This window comes from Magallana gigas, chromosome 5 (assembly GCF_963853765.1).
Source record: "Magallana gigas chromosome 5, xbMagGiga1.1, whole genome shotgun sequence".
NCBI classification, from domain to species: domain Eukaryota; kingdom Metazoa; phylum Mollusca; class Bivalvia; order Ostreida; family Ostreidae; genus Magallana; species Magallana gigas.
In genome coordinates this window covers 19,081,324-19,106,511 of record NC_088857.1, presented here as the reverse complement: position 1 = coordinate 19,106,511, position 25,188 = coordinate 19,081,324, and the positions used below count along the sequence as shown (strand labels likewise).

The following is a 25,188-nucleotide window of genomic DNA, read 5'->3' as shown; positions in this document are numbered from 1 at the left end:
AATTATGCGCGTACGGTTCGCCGTAGAATTCACGTCATTTTTATATAAAAGCAATGTAAAAATTCTCTAAAATCAAGACATTCAGTATAATAAAATAAATAGTGCCTGTTTGGGAGGATAACAGTTGAAATTGACACCCCTCGAAAACCATTGTCAACCTCCGCTTCGCGTCGGTTGACAATGGTTTCATCGGGGTGTCAATTTGAAGTTACCCTCCCAAACAGGCACTATTTATATAATGTTATATATACATGTATGTCTCTGATGTTAACATAATTATATTGCATGTCAACATATTTATCTCGCACGTCGACATCAGGCACGTAGCAGGGGGGGGGGGGGGCTGGCATACAAAAAATTGAATTAACATGGAGTTGCCCCCCCCCCCCACTTTTCTGTGACAATGTAAAAATTGAATAGAAAATAAGGAAATAAACAGTGGAATTGAATTGAAAAGTATACGTGCTCCTCAACCCCCCCCCCCCCCTCCTCCCCCACGGATTAGGATTTTCAGGATTTTGGAAAGTAACCTTTTTCCTTTTTTTTTTTTTTTTTTTTTTTTTTTTTTTTATTGCTTGTCAAGATTTTTTTGGATGAGTCTGGCCCCCCACTTTCAAAAACGATGCTACGTGCCTGGACATTCATATTTGATGGAAAAATAACTTGCACTCAAGAGCAGAATTTCGCCACCATAGTAAAAGATGTTTTAGGCTAGAGGCACAATTGTCATGATTGAAAACTTTTCGGTTGATTTTTCCACCCAGTGATGTAAACTTTTTTAATATCCTAGAATTATTTTAAATATAAATGTACTTAATTTATATATCTTTTAACGTGAATAACAGTGATATTGAGATAATGTAAGATAAGGTAATAAAAACGGTCAAGTTTTTGAACCCGGGTAAGAGCTCGTGACTAGAAAGTCCCAGTAAAAGACCTCATCATTGTACAGTCTACTGAACACCGACCTCTCCAAAAATGGCGACCACAACGGGAGTAAATTCGGATCTTGCAAAAGAAAGGAATAAATCTACTTTTGACGTGGAAGAACTATCAAATTTTATTTACAGAGGACCAGAGAAGGTGAAAAGAAGAAGATATTTACGTGAGTTACCAATTTGCATTTTCTTTTATGAAAAAATTAATTGTTGGACTTTGAACTTTTCCTTTGCATGGTCTAATGTTGATGATGATACCGGTAAAAGCTGATCAAAGCAAGATCTAGCTGCAGGTCTGTAGCTCCCGGTCTGAAAAAAATTCGGATAGATGACCTGGGAGCTACAGTGCCACCCATTGAAAAAAAAATGTGTATTTATTATTATTTTTTTTTTTTATAAAACGTGCGTTTGCCTAGTTTTATATCAGTAGTAAATTGCAACAACTTGATCAGATGTTAATAGAATCAATAGACAGAAATTTCTAAGCTTGATGCCTATATGTTCACTACTTTTGAGCATGACACTGAATTACTGAAGTGACGAAATTTATTTAAATGACATTTGAAATTAATGAACTGATGCTAGAAGCTACAGAAATGACCTAGCTTTCAACTATATTATTAATGTATTTTGATTTTAATTCAAAATGGTTATATGTATTAATTTGACTATATTTTAATGTCTTTCAGCAGTATACTTTCTTTTAAACAAAAAACTTTAACAATCTGACCTTAATAATTGATTGATTGTTTTCATATTTATTAGCCAACGACCATATGGTTGACAAGGATTAGGTGCTGCCTCCATCAAATCAAAGTTTGATACAAGCTAACAGAAGACTAAAAAAACATTTTTAGCAAGTGTTTAGAGTTTCCATAGTTGTATCTGTATCTGTTATCAGTATCTGGACCACCACACAATTAAAGTCTCTCACGTTTAGTCTGGTCAGTAAGATATTAAGCTGTCATTTGTTACAGGAATAAAACAATAAGAATTGTTTTCCCTCGGACTGAAATGTCACATTTTCATTGGTTTAAACATAGCAGGTGATTGCCTCATATATCTCTATATTTGTTCTGTGAGAAATAATATTAGGGAATATGGCCGTCATTGGTTGACGCTTCGCATAATCATTTCGACATGCTGTAAGTTCTTAAGGTATTTGGAGTAGTTGCCCTTTGAAATACTTTAAAATTAGAGTAGTTGCCCTTAGAATATTGACTGTCTGGAGCAGAACAAAATGGCAGCGTCGAAATTTGCTGGAATCTCTGCAGAGTAAAGGGAGAACACATTTAAAATTGAATAGCAACAAAACATTGTAAGTAAACATGGGTGAAGCAAAGATTTTTAAAGAGTATTTGAAAGGTGAGATTGAAAATTTGGAAGAGTTTAAATGAGTTAAATTGGAAGAGATGTTAGGCATCTTGTACATGGCTTTGCGTAGATCATCGCTATTTGTGAATAAATAGCCTGAAATATGTTTCTTGATAGTCCTCTGGAAAACAAAACACTTATCAGGTTAGTTACTGACTCACTAAGGAAATATATCGGGTTGATCAATCTCATAGACAGCTCGGCTTCGCCTCGCCATCTATGAGATTGATCAACCCAATATATTTCCGTAGTGACTCACTTACTACTAGTGAGTCAGTAACTAACCTAATAAGTAATAGTAAGGAGCACATGTACCAGTAATTATACTTTTCCTTGCCTGAAATAAGTTGATCGTCATACACAGTAAATATTTTTATCACGAAAGAATTAAGATACACAATAGTTTTTAAAAATACAACTTATAACTCTGTAGATAAGTTTATCATCTTTGCTAGCTAAGGGTTTTCGGTCCACTCCGCTTCCGTAGGGTTTATAGGGAGCGGAGTGGACTGAAAACTCTTGGCTAGCGAAGATGTACTGTAAGTTTATATGTGAAATGTCTTTTTGCTTTGAAAGTCAGTTAGTAAGTCATCGTACCAAATGAATATATGTGTAAAGAAAAACAATGATTTTAACAAATATTACCAATATTCTATAAATATTACAGACAATTTGGCCACTAAAGACCCATTCTTCAGGAAATTCAAGCCTTGGGCTTTCCAGACAAGAGAAGAACAATATGAGATTTGTCTGCAGAAACATCTGTACATCAACAAGAAATGTAAGGAGCTGAACCTCACAGAACCTGTGGACAAGTTCTTCTATACAGAGTATGCAACTTTAAATAGTTATTTTCTATAAAGTTTTGGATGAATGTAAATTGCACTTTATTTGTAATTTTTAAGTCAAAAACAAGTTCTTCTAAACAGAGTAAGCAACTTTAAATAGTTATTTACAATAAAGTTAAAGTTTTAAGTGAATGTAGATTGCACTTTACTTTTAATATTTAAATTAAATTCTGCCAAAAAGTTATTGATAAAAACTAGGGAAAATATTAGGTTTACACTTTAAATAAAAAACCTCACTTTTCCAATGACTTATTTTTCACTACTAAAATTTACCACATTTAATAATTAAGTACATTTTGTCAGTGCTGTTTAAATAAACTATTCCTAATTTATATTTCCTTTCTGACAATGAAAATGAATTGGGCAATAATCATTTAGGAAACGAAATGACTGCGTATGCAGTTTTACCACACAGATCAAGAGTTCTTCTTCTGTTTGATTTTTGTGAGATTAATCTTATTCAGAGCTGCAGCCCCTCATGAGAACAGCCCTATTGGTTTACACACTGTGATGTTTATACCCACAATAGAGAAACAAGGAACGGAGGAGCAGAAGAAAAGATGGCTCCCACTGGCCGAGAGTCTGAAAATGATCGGAACGTATGCTCAAACAGAAATGGGGCATGGTAAGATAGCTAATGACTACAAAGGAACCCTTTTATCAGTATATGTGCAGGACTGCAGAATTCCATTCATTTGTTTTATTGTAAGAGAAATATTTAGGGAGAAAGAGACACCAGCATTGCAAGATAGCCTACAGAAAAGCTTGCACAGAGAGAGAGAGAGAGAGAGAGAGAGAGAGAGAGAGAGAGAGAGAGAGAGCGAGCGAGAGAGAGAGAGAGAGAGAGAGAGAGAGAGAGAGAGAGAGAGAGAGAGTATCTAATGTAGAAATAATAGAATTATCAAAGTATGTACAATTATAATTTACTTCATAATCTGTTTACATGTAAAATCGTGTTTTATCAATTGCTTGTTTGCATTTTTAAAGGAACATTCATAAGAGGACTGGAAACCACCGCTACATACGATCCAAGGACAAGAGAATTCATACTCAACTCCCCCACAATAACCTCCATGAAATACTGGCCGGGAAATCGTTAGTATAAATTCCTCTGTTGTCTTAGGCCTAAAGTATAATACAATAAAGTGTATACATGAACAATTTAAAGCCTTGATATTCCATTACAGTAGCTTATATGTCATTAAAATACAGAATGTTTCTAATATACTTGATGATCATTATATAAGATGGGATTGGTGATATATAGTAACACTCTTTTGATTGCAGTGGGAAAGACAACCAACCATTGTCTTGTCATGGCCCAGCTATACACACAAGGGAAAAACTGTGGCATCCATATGTTCATGGTTCAGATTCGTGACCTTGAGACACATATGCCCTTGGCTGGTTGGTGAAATTTTCTTTCACAATTCTAGAATTTAACTTAGAGCAGTGACATGATGACTTTCATTCTGCTTTTAGAATGCAGTCATTTTTTTGATTTCCTTGTCATATTCTATATTACTGTATCGGAATGATTTGATATCTTCGATTTCTAGCATCTGTCATTCAAAGTATATAAACTTCTTAATTGATTTTAGGCATTGAAGTTGGTGATATTGGACCCAAGTTTGGATATGGTACAAATGATAATGGTTTCTTAAGATTAAGCAATGTCAGAATTCCAAGAGAAAACATGCTCATGAGATACTCCAAGGTAGGCTTCATCCATAAAAAATCGTGTATTCTTATAAAACCTGGACATTCCTATTTGTACCATATACATGTACATTTCTTTCACATCTTACTGGAAGTTTACCATATACACACATGTACATGTATATGGTAAACTACAGGTAAAAAGTAGAAAAAAGTTTGTTTGTTTTTATAGATGATTACTTTACTTATGATTGTGTTTTGTTAACACAGGTCCTAGAGGACGGAACATATGTTAAACCACCCAATGCAAAGATAGCCTACGGTTCCATGGTGCTGGTACGGGCAGCCATTGTGACTGATGCAGCTCGGGCCCTTTCACAGGCCTGTGTCATTTCTATACGATACAGCGCAGTCCGGCGACAGACGGAGGTCTCTCCTGGGTATGTACAATTTTGTCTGTATTATGCCTCATTGATTTTTTGTTTTTCCTGTTTTTGTTTTTCCTTACCTGACCTCCAAGTTCAGTAAAATCTTGTTAGAAACATATAAAGTTTTAAAATTGAAAGATTGCACAGATAATGTTCCAGAAGATAATGTGCCATCATTCAGCTATAAGAAATCAGAATTTAAATGAGACATTCAGTATATTTGTGTATAGCAGATCAATTCTTGTTTTACCTGTAGATACTCTATACAAGTAACATTGTAATTTTTATAGGGGAGAGGAAGCACAAATCATCGACTATCAAACCCAGCAGTACAGGTTATTCCCCTTGCTTGCCACTTCTTATGCCATGTATTTTGCTGGGAGATTCATGTACGACTTTTACCTGAAAACCACAGCGGAAATAGAAGGAGGAAACTTAGACTCAATGCCCCAGGTACATGTATTTTCACATTAAAATTGCAGTTGTGGAATTTTGCGAAAAATGAAATGGCAAGAAGCAGTTAAAAAATAACTTCATTCTAAAATTTCGGAACTGTTTTGTTTCAAAAAGACAAGAAATTAACACATTTTTTTTATACATTTATCCCATCTAGAATTGCACATGAATTCAATTCGTCCTTTTGTTAATAGATCACTATAATACATGTATAGTGTACCTTGTAGATGATTTATATAGATAAATTGTATTTCAGCATACTTAAGAAGAATGTCATTTTTTTTTAGCTTCATGCCATATCAGCAGGCTTAAAAGCTTTTAGTTCCTGGATGTGCTCTGCAGGGGTGGAGACATGCCGTCTGTGTTGTGGGGGTCATGGCTACTCCCATGCCAGCGGTCTGCCAAAAATATACATTGATGTCGTGCCGGGTTGTACTTACGAAGGAGAGAACAATGTCATGATGCTGCAAGTTGCTAGGTAAATTGTTTCCATTTCTGTTAATGTTGAGTTTGTTTACCTTGATTATTTGTAAAATACGTGCACTAATACAGAGTGTATTTGTAGTTGAGTAAATATCACAAGTGTCATCATCTCAAACCATGGATAGAAAGAAATCTGTGATTGGCTTTCTTAATGAGAAAGAAAATATCTCATATTTTGGATCATGGTTTTATGATGGTGATTAAGTTTTTTTCTAACTATGTTTACCTAATTTTTTAAAATTTTTTATCATAGGTTTTTGATGAAAATGTATGGGAAATTGCAAAACGGAGAAGCTCTCCCAACCTTTATGCAATACATGTCGACTGATCTTAATAAGAAGTCTTGTATGACAGAGGATGTGGCTCTCAACTGTCTTGTCATGGCTTACGAACACAGAGCAGCAAGGTACATGTACATGCACTTCTTAATGATTTCTACCTAATCATGAGAAGATATGATTCTAAAGAAATAATTTGTAAAAAAAATCCAGTAATGTACTGGTACATGTATTTCTAATCACTGAACAATCAAATGATGAGTCAAGACAATTTTGGAATTTCGCATTCATGTGAATTTCTGTGGGTTTTTAATAGAGTGAAATTCTGTTCATTCTGAAACTCTAAGGATTGGTAAAAGACTTAAAGTGAATATCTGGAAATATTAAGAAGCGAATTTCTAATACAGAGTATTTTTTAAGTCAGTGAAAACTACATTAAATATTCTTTTCGGAAAATGTTCTTCAGTGATATTTGTTCCTAAACATTCTGTAAATGTCTATCTCTGACTTGTAGAATGATACGCGATGCTGCAGCCAGCATGGAGAAACTGGTGCAGTCTGGGAAATCTCCCATGGAAGCTTGGAATGGCTCCACTGTTATGTTGACCTGGGCAGCGATTGTAAGTCACTATTTTGATTACCGTTCTGTGCTCAAGAATACAATCATGAAATACTTGCACTATCTTTCACTGAGATAAGCAGTAGAAAGGAATTGCAGTTTAAAATTAGCCATTCTGATATACATTGTACTTGATGGTACATGTTCGGGTACTATTGCTGGAATATCAAAACAGCTGATTTGGTTCCTTGGAAATTGTGAGAACTAGAATATCACTCACAATTAAAAGATGTACTGTAAATACCAACTTATTGCACATAGTGCTCAAGGTAGGCTTCAATATTTTTGCCATTGGCAAATATTTTTGATAATTGGTCAAAAATAAAACAATCGTGGAGAAAAGTCTGTTTTCTGGAATACATTTTTTTTAGCTCACCTGAGCCAAAGGCTCAAGTGAGCTTTTCTGATCACAATTTGTCCGTTGTCTGTCGTTGTCGTCGTTGTCGTTGTCGTCGTTGTCGTTGTTAACTTTTCACATTTTCATCTTCTTCTCAAGAACCACTGGACAGATTTCAACCAAATTTGGCACAAAGCACCACTAGGTGAAGGGGATTCAAGTTTGTTCAAATGAAGTGCCACGCCCTTTTTAAAGGGGAGATAATTGAGAATTATTAAAAATTTTGTTGGTATTTTTCAAAAATCTTCTTCTCAAAAACTATTCAGCCGGAAAAGCTTAAACTTGTGTGGAGGCATCCTCAGGGAGTGTAGATTCACGTTTGTTCAAATCATGGTCCCCGGGGGTAGGGAGGGGCCACAAGAGGGGGATCAAGTTTTACATAGGAATATATAGAGAAAATCTTTAAAAATCTTCTTCTCAAAAACTATCAGGCCAGAAAAGCTCAAATTAAAATGGAAGCATGCTCAGGAAATGCAGATTTAAGTTTGTTCAAATCATGGTCCCCGGGGGTAGGATGGGGCCACAATTGGGGGATCAAGTTTTACATAGGAATATAAAGAGAAAATCTTTAAAAATCTTCTTCAAAAACTATTAGGCCAGAAAAGCTCAAATTTAAATGGAAGCATCCTCAGGAAGTGTAGATTCAAAATTGTTCAAATCATGGTCCCCGGGGATAGGGTGGGGCCACAATTGGGGGATCAAGTTTTACATAGGAATATAAAGAGAAAATCTTTAAAAATCCTCTTCTCAAAAACCATTTGGCCAGAAAAGCTCAAATTAAAATGGAAGCATCCTCAGGTAGTGTAGATTTAAGTCTGTTCAAATCATGATCCCCAGGGGTAGGGTGGGGCCACAATTGGGGGATCAGGTTTTACATAGGAATATATATAGAGAAAATCTTTAAAAATCTTATTCTCAAAATCTATTAAGCCAGATAAGCTCAAATTAAAATGGAAGCATCCTCAGGTAGTGTAGATTCACGTTTCTTCAAATCATAGTCCCCGGGGGTAGGGTGGGGCCACAATTGGGGGATCAATTTTTACATAAGAGTATACAGAGAAAATCTTTTAAAAAATTTCTTTTAATAACTATTTGGCCAAGAAATCTCAAATTTGCGTGTAACCATCCTCAGATAATGTAGATTCAACTTTGTTCAAATCATGGTCCCTGGGGGTAGGGCGGGCCACAATGGGGGATACATTTTTATATATAGAGAAAATCTTTAAAAGTCTTCTTCTCAAAATTATTAGGCCAGGAAAGCCCAAATTTGAGTGGAGGCATCCCCAGATCATATAGATTCAAGTTTGTTTAAATAATAGTCCAGGGGTAGGATGAGGCCACAATGGGGATGAAATTTTACTTAGGAATATATAGAGAAAATCTTTCAAAATCTTCTTTTTAAAGACTATTTGGCCAGAAAAGCTTAAACTTGTGTAGAGGCATCCTCGGGTAGTGTAAATTCAAGTTTGCAAAATCACTAGTGGTAGGGTGGGACCGTGATGGCGGTTTGAATTTTTACATAGGAATATATAGAGAAAATCTTTAAAAATATTCTGGGAAAGTTTTTGGTCCAAAACTCAGTACTTAGTGTGAAAGCACAGGTTATGAGATTAAAGGTAGATTTAAGTTTAATGAAACCATGATTCCCTAGAGAATAGTGGGGCCACGGAATGGGGGGGGGGGGGGGTATATAGGAATAGAGAAAAATCTTAGAGGTACAACAACAAAAGGGGCTTGGTATTTACCAAAAAATAAGAGGTAGATAAAAATTGGCAGATTTTCAATTTTTTTTAGCAAGATCTACTGTACTCAGTTGTCAAGATATTTTGATACTGTAATGCTAATTTGATCAGAATTAAGGCAATTGTTGCTCAGGTGAGCGATGTGGCCCCTGGGCCTCTTGTTGTAAAATACAATTGCATAGAAAATGATTTTTAGATTTTACATAACAATCCATTCTCTTTTGAAGGCCCATTGCCATGCATTTGTAACAAAACTCTTTGTGGAGACAGTTGTTAAATCCCGCATGGATTACAAAGTCCAGTCGGCACTCACTAGTCTGTGTAAACTGTATGCTGTCCACGGCATTGTGGAGAATCTGGGTGGATTCATTCAGGTTTGTTATCTCTGTGAGAAGTTTAACGTAAAGAACCGGTGTTTTTTTTCTCTCATGAAAACAATCTGCAATGATATGAACCTGTAATTTTTGTTGTGGCACATTGATATTATGACTATTGACCAAAGAAAATAAAGAAAAATAAAGTCTGCACAAAATAATGTATATAATGTACATGTACTTTTACATTCAAAAAGTGTTTTTAGGATCTTGATACATGTATTGTAAAACATGAAAAATGTACTAATATGTTTTGAAGGAAAAAACTGTGATATCAAACTTTAAATGTACATAAATGTTCATTTAAAAAAAAAATGTACATCTGTACAATACAGCTTGCAATCTGTGATACATTTGTAATTCTGTTTTTCAGGACCAGTTTTTTGACTCCAAACAAGTGAAGATTCTACAGAAGAAGCTGATGCAGCTGCTAGCAGAGGTCAGACCCAATGCCGTGGCGTTTGTGGATGCCTTCGATTATCCAGATGAAGTACTACAGAGTTGTTTAGGGCGATACGACGGACAAGTGTATCAGGCTTTGTACGATTACGCCAAGAGTTCACCAATGAATGAAAAAGAGGTATATGATATACCGGTACATGAAGTACATCATAATTGGGCTAATGGCTAATTTATCTTTAATTTTTATACCATTTTAACTTCATAATTTTTTTTTTTTTTTTTGACCTTTTAGGTGCTGGATTCATATTACAAATACATAAAACCTGCCCAGAATGGAAAATATCAGCAGTATTCCAAATTGTAGAGTAAAAATCGTCTATAAATAAAATGGAATCATACGGCCGTGACCAGAACTACAAACTGTAGAAATATTTACATGCAGATCATGGTAGAGTTTTAGCTGTGGTGTCTTAGTTAGCAGAGCTTAAGTTGATGTTCACAACCAATGTATTTGATTTCATCATCAATCAAAATGGAACTTTATTTGAATTACCCATTCCATTCAAGAGACATCTTATGTATACATATATCTGTACACATGATTGATTTTAAATTATTTAATGTTGTTTTTTGAAGAATTAAAGTCAATGGAAATAGAATTTTAAGATTTATCTGTGATATTTAAATTTAATAATCATATTGTTATATTAAGTATTGGACACAAGTATGTATTGTTTGAAGACTTGCATATGTTTCAGTTAAATGAGCAAGTTTCTGGTGTTGTTTGTTAGCTTTTGATGTATGTATTATACATTTACATTGTATAGTACCTTATTATAATTTATCAATACATGTATTGTGCAATAATGATGATAAAAATATCCTTTTCAAATAGGCTTGATTGATCAGAGTTTATTTATATAGAGCAATTGCTTCCATTATACACTATATGAAATATACAAGATCTTTGTACTCTGGTTTCGCATTATAAATGAAACTCATGAAAGCCTGAACGCGATTCTGTTGATATACCGATACAAACGTGGTTTGAATACCATTGATGAATACTGTATACACTGATGCAGAGGAGAGCTGTTCCGCCTTTTACCAGTACTGACCAGTTTTGTTATTTACCTCTCAGTTTTGAATGTAATTACATGTATGTTCATGTAATGGCTTTTCCCATTCCATAATGTTACACATGATTCTTTAAATCCAAATTATTGTTTAAACCAGTAATTTTTATCATCTGTGTCAATCATTAGTATCATTATATTGTTTACAGAGTCAATTAAAAAAAATCCTGATTTTAAGTAGGGAGTTTTTTTTTTTTTTAACTGCTTGAAATAATTTTATAGCTTTGGATAAGAAATGAGGTGCAGACATTTGCAGAGCTTTTACTGTAGATTCCTAATTTAACATGAGGAATTAATATCTGTGTAAAATTGCGAGAAGCACATCTCGCAGATTTTTAGATATCGCTTTTGTTGCCATATTTGGACTCTTGTAAATTAATAAAACTTTGCTAATGATTAATTTTGGTGTTTGCAATTTTATATTCTCACGATCTGATGCAAACCGGTTGAATTGCGGAATTGAATACTTGCGTAAACTAAGGAATCTACAGTACACAATTTAATCTCAATGTATACATTTTAGCCAAGGCTGTAATTGGTAATACAAATGTATAAACAAAATTTATTAATTTTGAAATTCCCATTTTGATTAATTTTTTTTTCAGAGCTAAACTATCGTTTGTCAATTTTTTACAATATTTTATTACAGTATTTAATACTTAAATCAGGCTATTTAACTTTACAAAACATGAAGATAAGTAATGATAAACACTTTTAACGGTTGTATACCCACCCAAATAAAACAAAAGTACATGATTGAATATGCTTTCAATACTTGTAAAGTTTTTGACGAGTCTTTATGGTGAAATGGGATGTTTCAAAATCATATATTATTAACCAAAGGCGAGTTCAACAGAGCGATCGTGAGCCAAGATTTGTGTTGCTGGTACAGGCTTCCGGTATCAGTACTGGGTAGGTTTGCAAGGGAAATAACTCAGTGTAAGAGAGAGCATTTCTGATTAATATCATACAGTTTAAATTCAAAAAGATTTTTTAGAGGCAGAAAATGTTAAAATTTATTTAACACATTTATAATGCATGAATAATTACAAAATACAAACAAAACATATGAACATTGAGAAGATGGTTTTAAAAAACCTTCCAATGTACAACTTACCATCAACAAAGGCAATCTACATGATGATCACAGATAATATAGGGACACACCCTCATAATCACAAACTATAGATTAATACCAGTCTTAATCTAGTGATGAAATAATATTCTAATGAAATTTCATTTCGCATCACTAAGCACTTAATATATCATAAGTTTGATAAAATACAAAACTTTAATGGTGAAATATCTTTATAGTTAATACGAGCTCTTGATACTTGAAGAAAAAAAAAAACAACAACAAACAAATAAAATATTAAGTGAGATGTTGGTATTTACTAAACATTAGATTCTTTGATGTAATTAAGAGACTTCTATCAATATCTATTCTGTCAGCCTACATGTCAATAAAAGCTAAATACATGTAGGACATCCATTGCCCACTTGCATATATTATATATATTCATACTGCATGTAAGCATGTTGTATATAGTTTACAAACACTTCTATATATACAAGCTTTGTCTATCTGCACATCTGGCCTGCAGTTGCACAAGCCCTAAAAATAGATAAAATATTGCAACCTTTCTTTCTATTTTTCACCTCATCACGCCCATAACCCCCCCCCCCCCCCCCCTTCTATAATTTAATTAATTCATTATTATTGATTGAAAGAAATATAAAGATATTTAATACAAATAATACAGGCAAGCTCTTCTTTTCAATTTACAAAATATCATGCACTTGTAAAAAAAAAAAAACCAAAAAACAAATTCACAAGATAAACAAAAATATAAAAATGCAAATTAGAATTCAGTGATGTTAACTTAAACATTATTACAAAATGGGTAAAACCTGCCAACAGATTTTCATTACATCAGCTTGAAATCTAATTGATTTTTTTAAAGATATTATTCTTTTGGAACAATCTTTAGGCACAATAAATCCACAACCTATATCCCTCTTTAACAGACTAGATTCACATGTGATTTTTTTTTTTATAAAAATCCTTTCATATATCTCTCTTATATAATATAATTGAAAGTTTTTGTTTTAATTTGGATCTTGTTACAAACATCGAGTGATATAAAATCAATGAAATATTCATGAAACAGAAACTCCTCAGTTCAGTGAACTCTGTTGGTCAGCAGACCTTGTGCATCCTCCAGTAGCCGCTCCACTCGTACTCTCTGTGGAATACCATAAATAAATCAGTATCTTCACACAGTTGAGAGAGAGAGGAGAGAGAGAGAGAGAGATTTTTGTAAGTGTACCAATTACCTCCAATTTATCCAATTTATCTTTCCTGTCTTCCCTCTCTGGGTACGATGGGACTAATGCCTGTAGGCGTACAGCTTTCAGTGCTGTGGGCTGACACGCAATAAGATGACTGATTTCCTGAGCCTGAAACAGACAAGTAAAATCACAATCAAGCATTTTGATCTAATAAAAGCAGTAGTCTAAACACATATACAGGTTTTAATCAAATCAGGGAAGAACGAGAAGTTGCTAAAATAAAATGAAGAAATTATTTTCATTGTGTATTAATTTCCCTACACAGGTATTTATTTATCATAAGGCAACTGGACAGTACTTACCCGATTAGCTTGATATCTCAATCTCATTATTCTCAACCTATTTCTTGCCTCTGCAGCTCTGAAAATTGAAATTATCCCAATATATTTCCCCAAAGCCATTCAAAATTAGTCACATGCACAGTTATTTTCAACTATACAGTAATTTTAACACCTCCAAATACTTAATGGGATTCAGAGCATACATGAACCTCTACCAGTACTTTAGATTTTGTGGGAACTTTATATGAAACAGGTTTTCATAGTATAATGATCAATGTACATTTACATTATAGCTACACTTACTTGAGCTGACCAATAAGTTTCGCATGTTTATCTCTCTCATCAATTTCTTCTTCTGGCAGATCCTGATTAATTCTATTGTGAAATGGAGCAATATTTTTAATTTTGGTATGTTTGCATTATTATTTCATATATCAAGTAAAATATACATTTATATACACGTAATAGCATGTCCACAACAACTATATAAAATATCCGGTGTCTCTCTCATTTGATCTTAAAAATGATTTTCAATAAACAACATGGTTTGAATTACTGTCCACACAATTTTCAAGATCTACAGCTACATGAATAAAATTTCAAGTTGTCTGTAAATTTAACATCTGGGTTTTTCATACTTCAATATCAGCTATAGTGCATTCATCATTATATAAAAAAAAGCTTCTATGTATAGGCTGTTTTGAAAATTAAGGTCCCCAGTATGCTGTTAAATTATGAATGTTGGCATGCATTTAACACCTGTTGGTTAATTTTGTTGATAGCAAAGTGTATTGGTCCTGTTATTAATTACCTGGTATATTGTATTAATGTTACCTCGTCATGACTCTTCTCTTCTCCAGGAGTCTCTTTTTTGTGGCTCCCATGGCATCTGATATTTCTTTTGGAGGATCTTCATACTAGTAATTAATCATAATATCTAGTGTAATTAAACAGTGCTTTTGATTTTGCAACAATTATACTGGTACATGTATATAACTATATTTGTCTAAAAAATTCCTCATTTTTTAAAAAACTATAATCTTACAGCAGAATCTAATTACTAATAAGCAAACCCTACCAATTATGTATATTAACATTAACTGAGACTAAGATAAAACAATGTTTCATTTAAATGATGGTTATTTGGGGGAAATACTTTAATAAACTGTTTTAAAAAATATTGTATTTATCATTTCTACCCTAGAACCATGCATTTTCCTGGGAGAAGAAATCCATCTTCATGTTCAGCTTAAGCCCCTCAATGTGAGGGGCAGGGATCATACTTTATAAAACCAGGCTGAGTATTTGTAACATAATTAAGAATGAGAATTTAATTACTGCAAGGTATCTGCTTCGTTGTACAGGTGCCATTTTCTTTAGGTCATGTTGGTCCACTTTTTTTCTGTTCTGTGGCTTAAACTTGCCTCCAGCCCCATTATCATCCAAGGGAGGTAAACTCTAAGTTATAGTATAGAGAGACTTATTTATAGGATGTATATCTATTGCAAAATGAACTTAATGAAAAATACATAAAAATTAAAATTTAAATTAATTGACTCTTGTAAATAAATTGAGAAGTCCTTTTCATTTTGCAATTTTGAATGTCACATATTAATAATTTTTGATAAACTGAAACTTATTAAAGATGTTTTAATTATCAATACATGAACAGTTGGACTGCACTGATGATGATGCATGTTGTCAGTTGTGCTATAACTAAAGAATGCATGTTTTCAGGTCCAATACAATCATTCAGCTTAGATACGTAGCTTAAATTATCTTTATACTTTAAAACACTTAAATTTAGTGACTGCACTGAAACTTGTTGTTTATGGGGAAAATGGAACTATTTTTTTTTATAATAATAAAGTTTATTTTTGCGGTAGGCCTATATAAATAAGAGGCGTGCTATATCTAAAAAGCTGAAATACCGGCATAATGGAATGGCTTGCTTTCGCTTCCTCCGAAAGTTATTTTCTACTTAAATTATCCACCAAATGCAGTGTTTTTGGGATATATCATTCCTTTTTACGCCATATTGTGTACAGTTGTCTAGCAACTTTAGCGACACCTAGCGGGAAAAGGAGATCATCAACATCAAACTCTCTCAAACGTTTAACTCAAAGAAAAAATAAGCGAATACGTTTTGAGGCAATCTGACTCGGAGTGAGGCTTTTTCACAGGTGTCTATATTCTTTTTATTTACATTTTGCTGTTGTTTTGTTGATATCTGTTGGCTTCCATTACAATGCTATTGATTATGTGCAATGAAAATCGTATTTATACAGTGTAGATATCGCTTGAATCGTTACCCAGCATGCTAAACAGATAAAGCTGTTAATATCTCATGGGCTAATTCTCCTTATTAAGAAAAATGCTGACGATGGACCCTCAACTTTGGAGGGTCCATAGTGGAGGGGGTGGAGCTTGGTGTGTCAGTCTTAATTCAGAGTCCGTTTGATCTGTCATTCCAATTATGTTATCAGAAACAGAATGGGGCACATTGTTTTATCTATATGATTTTTAAACACAAGCACATAAAACTTCTCTCCCCTAATTGACGATGACGAATGGTAATGTAATATTGTGGACAATTTGCCAAGAAAATACCTTATGCAGCTAGTTGCAAACCAGTACGCATGTATTTAGAATTAAAAGAACGTTTTAATCATCTTTATTGCATGACATTCTTAAAGACATATTTTTACCAGTTCTCACGAGAACATGACATTGGTAGCCATTTGCAAATTACAAGGAATTGTGGGTATGAATCTGACAACAGAGTTTTTAGTAAGTCTTTGGTAGCAATTGTTTGAACTTTCTCTTTCGAGTCTTCACTCAGGCATTGTCGTTAGAGCTCGCAGTGATTGCTGGCGCTATGCCGGTGAGCTGCGCTTGCTTTCCAAATTTCACTAAGATGAAGTCAGTCTGTATTAGCATTATTTTTTAATCGCATTTCATTGTACAATTCTGTAATAAATGTATCACTTTAATGGTATATACACTAACTGACATCATAACCGTAAAAATTGATTATGTAAAAAAAAAGAAAATTTCTAAAATGACATTTGCATGCATGCTTTCAAGTTTGCAATATGCGATGTCAAAATTCTAATATAATCAAAAATTCACATTCTAGAACTCAGAATGATTAAAGTGATTTGGAATGTCATAAAGAAGATTTTTGGAATTTTACTGACAATACTCTCCCCACTGAAAAGACTAATATGCAGAAGAAAGAGACGCACCTCAGACACGATTTTACCAATGTCAAACCATTACTCAATTCCGCAAGATTTCAACCAAATGCCTGCAAATACTGAAGTGAGTCATTTTTTTTTTCATGCAACATATTAAGTAAATTTTGAATGATCTCTTTATATTTTGATAGAAACTTACTGTTAATTACAGACATTTTGTGTATGTGTACATAATAATGTAAAATCACATATTATTACCCGTACGTATAATATGAATACACTCTGGAAGAATGAATGAATGAAAGTAAATAAGAGTTAACCTGCAGATTCGACAGACCCCCGTAGTACTTTCACAAATCTTATCTTTTTGGCATTGACATATTGTGATTATACAATATATTCTACTTTAATACATTTTATTATATTTAAGAGCAGAATTCATAATATTGAATTTCCATCTACTCATTCAGCCATAGTCATGTTGTATGGTCATTACATCCCATTTCTTAACCAAATTTTTACTTTCTGTAGGAAGAGTTTCAAGCCTGGGATGACTGGGACTCGGAATCAAAGAGAATAGCGTCCAATGGACTGGCGGGAAATTCCTGGACAAAGAAGGACTCCCTGGAAGAAGAGGATGATATTGATTTCTTTTCAGACATGACGCCAAGAATAAAAAAGCAAAAAAAGGTGTTTTCTTATGTATCAAACATACTCAGTATCTATCTGTCAGATCAAAATGCAATAAAATCTTTTCAAAAACATTTTGGACCACGAATCTGCAAAATCTTATTTCCATGAAAATTTCTCCTTCTTCAGTATTACTGATATCTGTGTTTATTATCTTTATTAGAAGTCATGATACTGGTAGTTTATTTTACTGTTGAACAAAATTAAAATGAATGAAAATTATCTCTATTAAAATTTTTTGAAGCAAATGAACTTACTTGTAATAACATGTAATTCTTTTTTCTTTTGTTCATTAGGTTTATATTGGAGGAAATACATCATCTTCTCAGTCCAATGCCAATAAATTTGCGCTTTCTGCAGATGTACCCATAAATCATGTATGTCTTGTACAACATCATGAAGAAATATAATATTTCAAGTATTACTATAATTCTAGAGCAAGCTCCAACTGCTTGCACAACAAAGTTAATGTAGAAATGTTATAATGAAAAGCTCAATTGCAGAAAACACAATTGATAGATAATTTATAAATTGTATACACAAATTAATGAAATTTTTACATATGCTGTTCATGTACAAGCACAAACAGGTCTTTCTATTGATGATGCATATTTTTGGTATTTAGGGTTCAGAGCTAGGGTCTTGGGAGGACACAGAGAATGCGTGGGGGGAGGAGTCTTTGGAGGATCTGTCATGGCAGGCTGACGAAGCCATCAAACAGAGCAGGAAGTCGGAGCAGCAGAGACGACTACAGGAACACGCGCGACGGAAAATGGAAAAAGAGCAGGGCCGCAGCAAAAAAGACAGTTCATTTGCTGCCGTCAGGCTAAGCTCTTGATGCTTTTTGATTGCAGTGAGTTCATCGTCAACCCATGTGTCAAACATTCTTGTGTGCAATGGTCATAATACCCCAAAAGAGAGGCAACGTTACAAATGATACATAGCATTTATTGTGTACATACATGTAACTTGAGGCTTTGAATTGGTTTGCTATTTGATATCCTGTTTAAATATTTTTTTTCAATTGTTTACAGGGCATATAGAATGAATTGTAAAACACAAACTACTGGTAAATTACTGATACAAAATTATTGATTTACATGTATGTTTTGATAATTTTAGCTGTACCGTCTTGCAAGGAATATCAACTTAATGTTACATATAATTATGTATACAATTATAAGTTAAGTTTTGCTCTGTTCATCTACACTTTAACCTATTAGTGAATAAGAATTAATATATGAAATGCAGAACACATCTGTGCAGCAATGTTAAATTACTTGTTAATGCAATAGAAAGAAGAAACTCTTGATAATATTCTGTAAATAGTTTTGAACAGGGTATATTTATTTACTGAATTCAAGAATAAGATTTTCGCTGGAAGGCAAAATTTTGTTCTGAAGTTTTATTTATCAAAAGTCAATGCTTATCTAACAGTTAACGTTAACCTAACAACATTGATAAACATTGGATAAAATGAAATCAGTGTATATTTAAGGTTTACAGAATGTCATTTACTGTATAAACTACATGTAAATAAAAATCATTGACTAGGGAATGAGTTTTTATTGCATATTTGATTTTAGACAATCCTGCTATAAGCATGGAATTCATGGATGGTGATTTAAATGTATGAAAAAAAGATTTAGGACTTTAAAATTTTTAGAATATTTTTAAAAATTTTTTAGGATACTTTCTAAAGTTACGTGTTCATGTAATTTATTAACATTGATCTGTATTGTGTGAAAGGATTTATTACTTAATATAAACACATACTACCATGGTTTCAACACTTCATATGAATCTGATCTCTTCCACAAGATGTACATGAATATTTCTTCACGATATTTATCTGATAGAAAACAAGTGACAAATATAATGGACAAATTGTATGATAAGGCCATGTTTAATGTGTTTATTGTGTTATTTCAAACATAAATTATAACCTATTCTTGTTCAGTAGAGGTTATCACTCTTTAAATCTCTAGTCAACCTTATATATATAGTAGAAATATTCTTACTTTGTATATTTATTTACCTTCCTCTACATGATCAATTGAAAAGACTGTCATTTAGAACTAGTACTTGCTGAAGAATTTCCTGGTAACCTTGAAGAAATTGAGTAAAAGCCATGAATCCCCCCCCCCTCCCCATTTTCCTCCATTTAATGTCAATTATTTGCTCTAAAATTCAATAGTTCATTTCTTCAAATAAATTCCCTCCCATTATATATTTATGAATCTCTGAATGAAAAGAAACTGTCATATATAAGTAAACATGTACTTGAATGATTTGTGTAAGTATGATGCAATGTATATTGGAATGAAGATTATATTATATTCTGGGTTTATACTGGTAATGTGGTTGCAATTTTATTTTCTTTAAATGGAAATTCCCAGTCTTGCTGATTTATAAATTGTGTACTGGTATATGTACATGTATCACTGGAATTTGTCATTAAAAATATTTTATTCATTGTTAAATACTGGTTTTTGTGCTTTTCTCTGTATATGCATTTGATAAAGTCCTTTAGCCATAGCTTGGTGAAAAGTGCCAATGATGAAGATTTTTATGTTTCCTGGTCTGTACAAGTTGTTATATTTATATTACAAATCTGTATACAAATTTGGATTCTAACATGACAAGCTTCATATAGATACTAAATGTACAACATATATGAACAAGATCAGAAATTTTGCTGAACAGATGATAATTTGCCACTGCATGTTAACAAGTGACACAACAATTAGTTTGTCAAAGAGCATATTTGGGTATTAAAATTTGAATGTTAATAGATACTTCTCATGGAATGTGATACACAATTTTTATTTTCAAAATATTAAATCAAAACTTTTCATTAACATGTTTATTTCAATCACAAAATGACACAACATAAATTTCAATACAGCAATGTCAAATGTCACAAATTGCATTAACCAGATATAAAGACTGTTCTGTATTGTTTAACAGTATATACAAGGGTATACAACTGCATCAGATCCTATCAGAGTTATGTGAATAATGGATATCACTGAACAAAGACTGTTACAGTAAATGAATGATCATAAAGTTGAATATAATGACTATGGAATTATGGGTCACGTCACATGATCACTTGACAACCTATCCTCCACTGCTTTAGCCACTGCCTGCTGGAGAACTGGGTACAGTTTCTGACAAACATCAACACATTGTTTGGTGCCCTGCAGAGAATGAAAGCCATTGTTAAGTTTTCATTTTTCTCTCAAAAATTTGAACTTATAGGTAAAATACAGGTACAGATATCAGGGTACTTAAGAACCATATGATAGCTGAAAATAAACATGCTGGATAAACCAAAATACTGTGTATTAGTATAAAGTTTTTTTCCCAAATGAATCAAGGCACAAGGCAAAATCAAGTATCATATGTTACTGGTTCCATGATTTTGACTTAATGGTAAATCTTTCACTTGATATGAAGAACTAGACTAAGTGGTATTTATCTGAGGAATCAATGTGTGAATTCCAGTGGAAGAAGGGTACCATCGATATTACCGGGGTAAAATTAGACACAATTACAAGTATACCTTATTCAGTAATTCAAATTCCACTTCGCCCTTGGAGGTGATGGCCGACACCTGATTGAGGGACGGCATCAGCCCCAGGGTCACGCTGCCATTCCCCGCCTCATTGTCATTCTGAATAAGAATCTCATACTATTAACAAGTGGATATGTGATGTATATTTACATGTATATGATCTCACATCATATCTTAGGAAATATGGTTATTTTCCTAATTTTTTTTTTCAATGTTCATACACAATGTCATTTAAATTACCCAATTTTTTATACAATGTTCATACACAATGTCATTTACCCAATTTTTTATACAATGTTCATACAAAATGTCAATACACTTTTTGTGACATAGTATATGTACCAAAATTATTAAAAAATGTATATATTTTTCCTACCACCTCATTAGACTGAATCAGATTTATTTCCCTTAGAAACACAAACCACTACAATGTGTATCAGTTGCTCACAGTACTGTTTTCTTTAAAGCTGCTTGGTCCAATTTTTTTTAGGTTTTTACAGTATCAAATAATTTTCCATACAAACCAATTATCTTAGAAAGTTATGGACTGATATTTGATATAAAATCGAACAAAGCAGCTTTTAGAATTTTCTCCAAACAAATTCCCACACTGACCTCTGCTTTGTAATCTTCTGATTCTGTGGGGTCTATGAACACTTCAGAGGGAGTAATTCTCTACAGAGGAAAAAGTATTATTTTCAAAGTTTGCTTAATGTTATGAAAATTATTTATCATTGCAGACACATGCAAATATATTTGATGGGCATAAAAGCATGTGTCATTTCAGTATTTTAGTGCCTGGTAAATTAAGAATATTTTAATTCATTTGTCTGTGTGTGTATGTGTCAGATACAGTTATATCCTAGCTTCAGGATTGTGTTTTTATCATTTTATCAAAAGTTATTATTTCCAAATACATGTACCGACAAATGGTATTTGTTCATCATACAAGAATGGTTGGAATAGTGCATTGTTTCACTTGTGTAGAAATATTATGGACATAGTTTAACCTTTATAAAATCATTGTTATTTACAGTGGAACTACTACATTTGTATTAATACCAGTGTACAAATGTGCAAAACTGTGGAGCAATGTTATGCCAAAAGCATATGTCTGAATGGGAGGCTAACCAGACCATTGCACTTTTAAGCTCTATACTGTATCATTTATATATTGTAAAAAAATAGTGATATTTTGACTGTAAATATCCGTACATACATGTAACTTTCTTTGTGCCGGAAGATAGATGTGTTTAAATATACACTGTTCGATGTATTTTGACTTACAGCTGAGCATCCCACCACCAGGTCATACATCTCTATCCCTGCATTAGCCAGAGCCACTGAGGCACAGGTCAAAGAGGCTGCTAAAGCTAAAAATAATGAAAAGACACGATTAATTCCTTATGCTGATATCAAGGCAAGCCATATGTCAAAAACATCTGACATGTATGTTTGCTACAAAACAGTCCAGTAAAGGGATAAAATAAGTTGGCATCAAGAATGTTTATATGCAAGAGTCATGTGTTCACTTTTTTAATAATTTTTTTTCCATCAACAACACAAACTTATACTTACGGGAGCCGTCATTTTGTAACACAGTCACATATACATTCACTTGAGCTTTGGGGAATTTATCCTGAAATAAGCAAATCAACAAAATCAAAGACAATGACAAATGTACCATTATACCTACAGTATTCAGCAAAATTATCAATAGAGTGTAAGCATGGTACTGACTGAGACTTACCATACGGACAGCGGGTTCCAGGGCATCCTGTAACTGACAGCTGTAATCTCTCTCCTCATTGTCCTGTTGATACTGGCGACGAACTCGACATGAGAAGGTCGCGAACTTAAACTCACAGGTCAGCTGACCCTTCATGCTGAATTCCTCCTTCTTTGTTACTTCTCTTGGTCCATATCTAATGTTGATAGAAAATCATCATATCATATTTTTTAAAATTTATATGCATAGAATGTACAATACAAGTACATCCTTACAACATACATAGTATATATGTTTACACAGCAAATACCTGTAAGTATTATACTATAGTTTTACTTAATCTATTTTTGTTTTGTGTGTCACAAAATGGGGGTAAATGGGGCTGATATGTAACCCTTTTTTCATATCTATCTGTCTTTTTCTTTTGCAGTTCAAAAAGTTGCTAAGTTAACAGTAAATTATATTTACTATGATGTAAAAGTAATCAGAAAAAATTAGACCAATTGAAAAAAACTGGATAGACAGTAAATGTACAAAAAATATGAATATTGTATGTTAATAGATTTAAAGGACTTACACAGCGCACATAACTTTTGTCTCATTCTGTTCAATGTAGGCTGATCCTCGGGCCTGACTTATGATCCCAGCCTTTAGAACTGTATAATGAAAACAAAGCAATTAACACCTGAAAACTGTTTTATTGTAGTCTGTCCCAAAATATTCATGCAGCACATTTGGATGATCTATTTATTCATTAAAAGTTATTTATTTATTTATTAAAAATACATACCTGTGAAAGAAGTGCAATTGAAATAATTTTATAAATGAAAGGGAATATATCCAAATTAACATTGTTCACACATCAATGATCATACATCGTTATCATAACATCATTGGAACCCATATTTCATTTGGAAAAATTCATAGGAATGAAAACAGATTACGGAGATTAATAATGGGAAATGTTGATGTCTTTTCTCAATTTTAAGTAAATCGTACAATTTTTCGATGTTATCATTTGGGTCTGCGCAAAACAAAATCCCAGTGGACGTACATAACATTTTTTTGCCATGTATTGAAACCTGATAAGTTATAGGATACGTTCCAAAGAAGAAATCTTAGAAATTTTCCATACTTTTAAATGAACATTGTTTTAATTCTGAAGTATTAATAAATATTGAGTAATGAAGCAAAACGTGAATCAATTTTAAGGATATCTTGGAACAGAGTATAAAACATGTCATATTATATATAGGTAGTAGTAGTAAGAGTATCATGAGTTACACTATGGTTTAACAAATTTCTTATACTTATCTTCATGAACATGAAATTCATTCTTATATTTTTTTAGTTTTGATGTACGTACATATAGGTCTGACTTGTTCTGGTTTTCTTCCGTCTTTTCTTTTTCCATCTCGAAGAATTTTCTATAATACAGAGAGTCAGTAATTGTAGAGCCACTTTTAATACTTGGTTAAACATATGTCAGACAATGAAATAATTTCCTACCTTTGCGAGCCATGTTTATCAACTTTGATCAGAAATTATAGCAAAGTGTTTTCATTCATACTCTACAACCCATAAGTTGAGTAGAGTCTGGATCAGGGACCTTTGGTTTTTGTAAAATACTGTAAAATGTGATAAACTGCTAGGTTATGTGCATCATATATTGTTTCTGTTTTTAAATGCGTTCATATGATAATGTTTTTGTTTGTTAGTGCAATATTCCTGTGTACAATTTCCCTGGGTTGACGTAAGCCACGGGTTTTGACACATACCTGTATCGTGCGACGAATAACATGAATAAGCAGATAAGTAGAATGAATAAGATATTTACCTCTCTCGTCTTTTTATCTACAAGTAAAACTGATGGATCAAATGAATCCTCTGGACCATTAATTCGCCTTGAGTCTGTTGGCATCTTTGTTTCAGAGTGTAGTTCTGTTTATGACGTTAAATCACACTATTTACAAAAGCTCACGATTTTATCATGGGCGCAGCCATGTTGGAATACTTCCAACAAAGGAAATACGAAATCCGAAAAGGTGTGGGAGCTATAAAAATTACCGCAAGAATATAATGTCTTAAAGGGACTTGGACACGATTTGTGATCAAAAATTTTATTTTGATTTTTTATGTATAAAATGGTTTATTGGTGCATTTTAAATGATTGACCAAAATATTAAATGTTAAAGTCAAGTTACAAGCGAGATACAGAGGTA

At 33.0% G+C, this 25,188-nt stretch overlaps 4 protein-coding genes across 4 annotated transcripts; 2 read left to right on the top strand and 2 right to left on the bottom strand.

Moving 5' to 3' along the window:
* Positions 1–912: 912 nt before the first annotated feature.
* LOC105330585 (peroxisomal acyl-coenzyme A oxidase 1) lies at positions 913–12,525 on the top strand. Its single transcript, XM_034444974.2, has 14 exons — positions 913–1,105; positions 2,980–3,142; positions 3,625–3,785; positions 4,148–4,255; positions 4,448–4,567; positions 4,762–4,877; positions 5,090–5,259; positions 5,538–5,700; positions 5,991–6,181; positions 6,440–6,592; positions 6,979–7,084; positions 9,450–9,596; positions 9,970–10,176; positions 10,291–12,525. Exons 1-14 carry the CDS (start codon positions 979–981, stop codon positions 10,360–10,362), a joined length of 2,004 nt encoding a protein of 667 aa, XP_034300865.2. The 5' UTR covers positions 913–978; the 3' UTR covers positions 10,363–12,525.
* On the bottom strand, positions 12,137–15,850 carry LOC105330574 (protein LKAAEAR1). Its single transcript, XM_011432333.4, has 7 exons — positions 15,699–15,850; positions 15,106–15,225; positions 14,602–14,684; positions 14,071–14,142; positions 13,789–13,846; positions 13,472–13,594; positions 12,137–13,380 (listed from the first exon to the last, which is right to left on the bottom strand). The coding sequence occupies exons 1-7, from the start codon at positions 15,702–15,704 to the stop codon at positions 13,318–13,320; spliced, it is 525 nt and encodes a 174-aa protein (XP_011430635.2). The 5' UTR covers positions 15,705–15,850; the 3' UTR covers positions 12,137–13,317.
* Positions 15,850–20,140, top strand: LOC105330575 (receptor-binding cancer antigen expressed on SiSo cells). Its single transcript, XM_020068222.3, has 5 exons — positions 15,850–15,950; positions 16,907–17,091; positions 17,499–17,657; positions 17,954–18,034; positions 18,283–20,140. The coding sequence occupies exons 2-5, from the start codon at positions 16,915–16,917 to the stop codon at positions 18,493–18,495; spliced, it is 630 nt and encodes a 209-aa protein (XP_019923781.3). The 5' UTR covers positions 15,850–15,950; positions 16,907–16,914; the 3' UTR covers positions 18,496–20,140.
* Positions 19,652–24,973, bottom strand: LOC105330577 (exosome complex component MTR3). The gene is made up of 9 exons (XM_011432335.4): positions 24,804–24,973; positions 24,333–24,393; positions 23,544–23,622; positions 22,988–23,162; positions 22,816–22,876; positions 22,525–22,610; positions 21,853–21,912; positions 21,226–21,336; positions 19,652–20,860 (listed from the first exon to the last, which is right to left on the bottom strand). The coding sequence occupies exons 1-9, from the start codon at positions 24,885–24,887 to the stop codon at positions 20,756–20,758; spliced, it is 822 nt and encodes a 273-aa protein (XP_011430637.2). The 5' UTR covers positions 24,888–24,973; the 3' UTR covers positions 19,652–20,755.
* Positions 24,974–25,188: the final 215 nt, after the last annotated feature.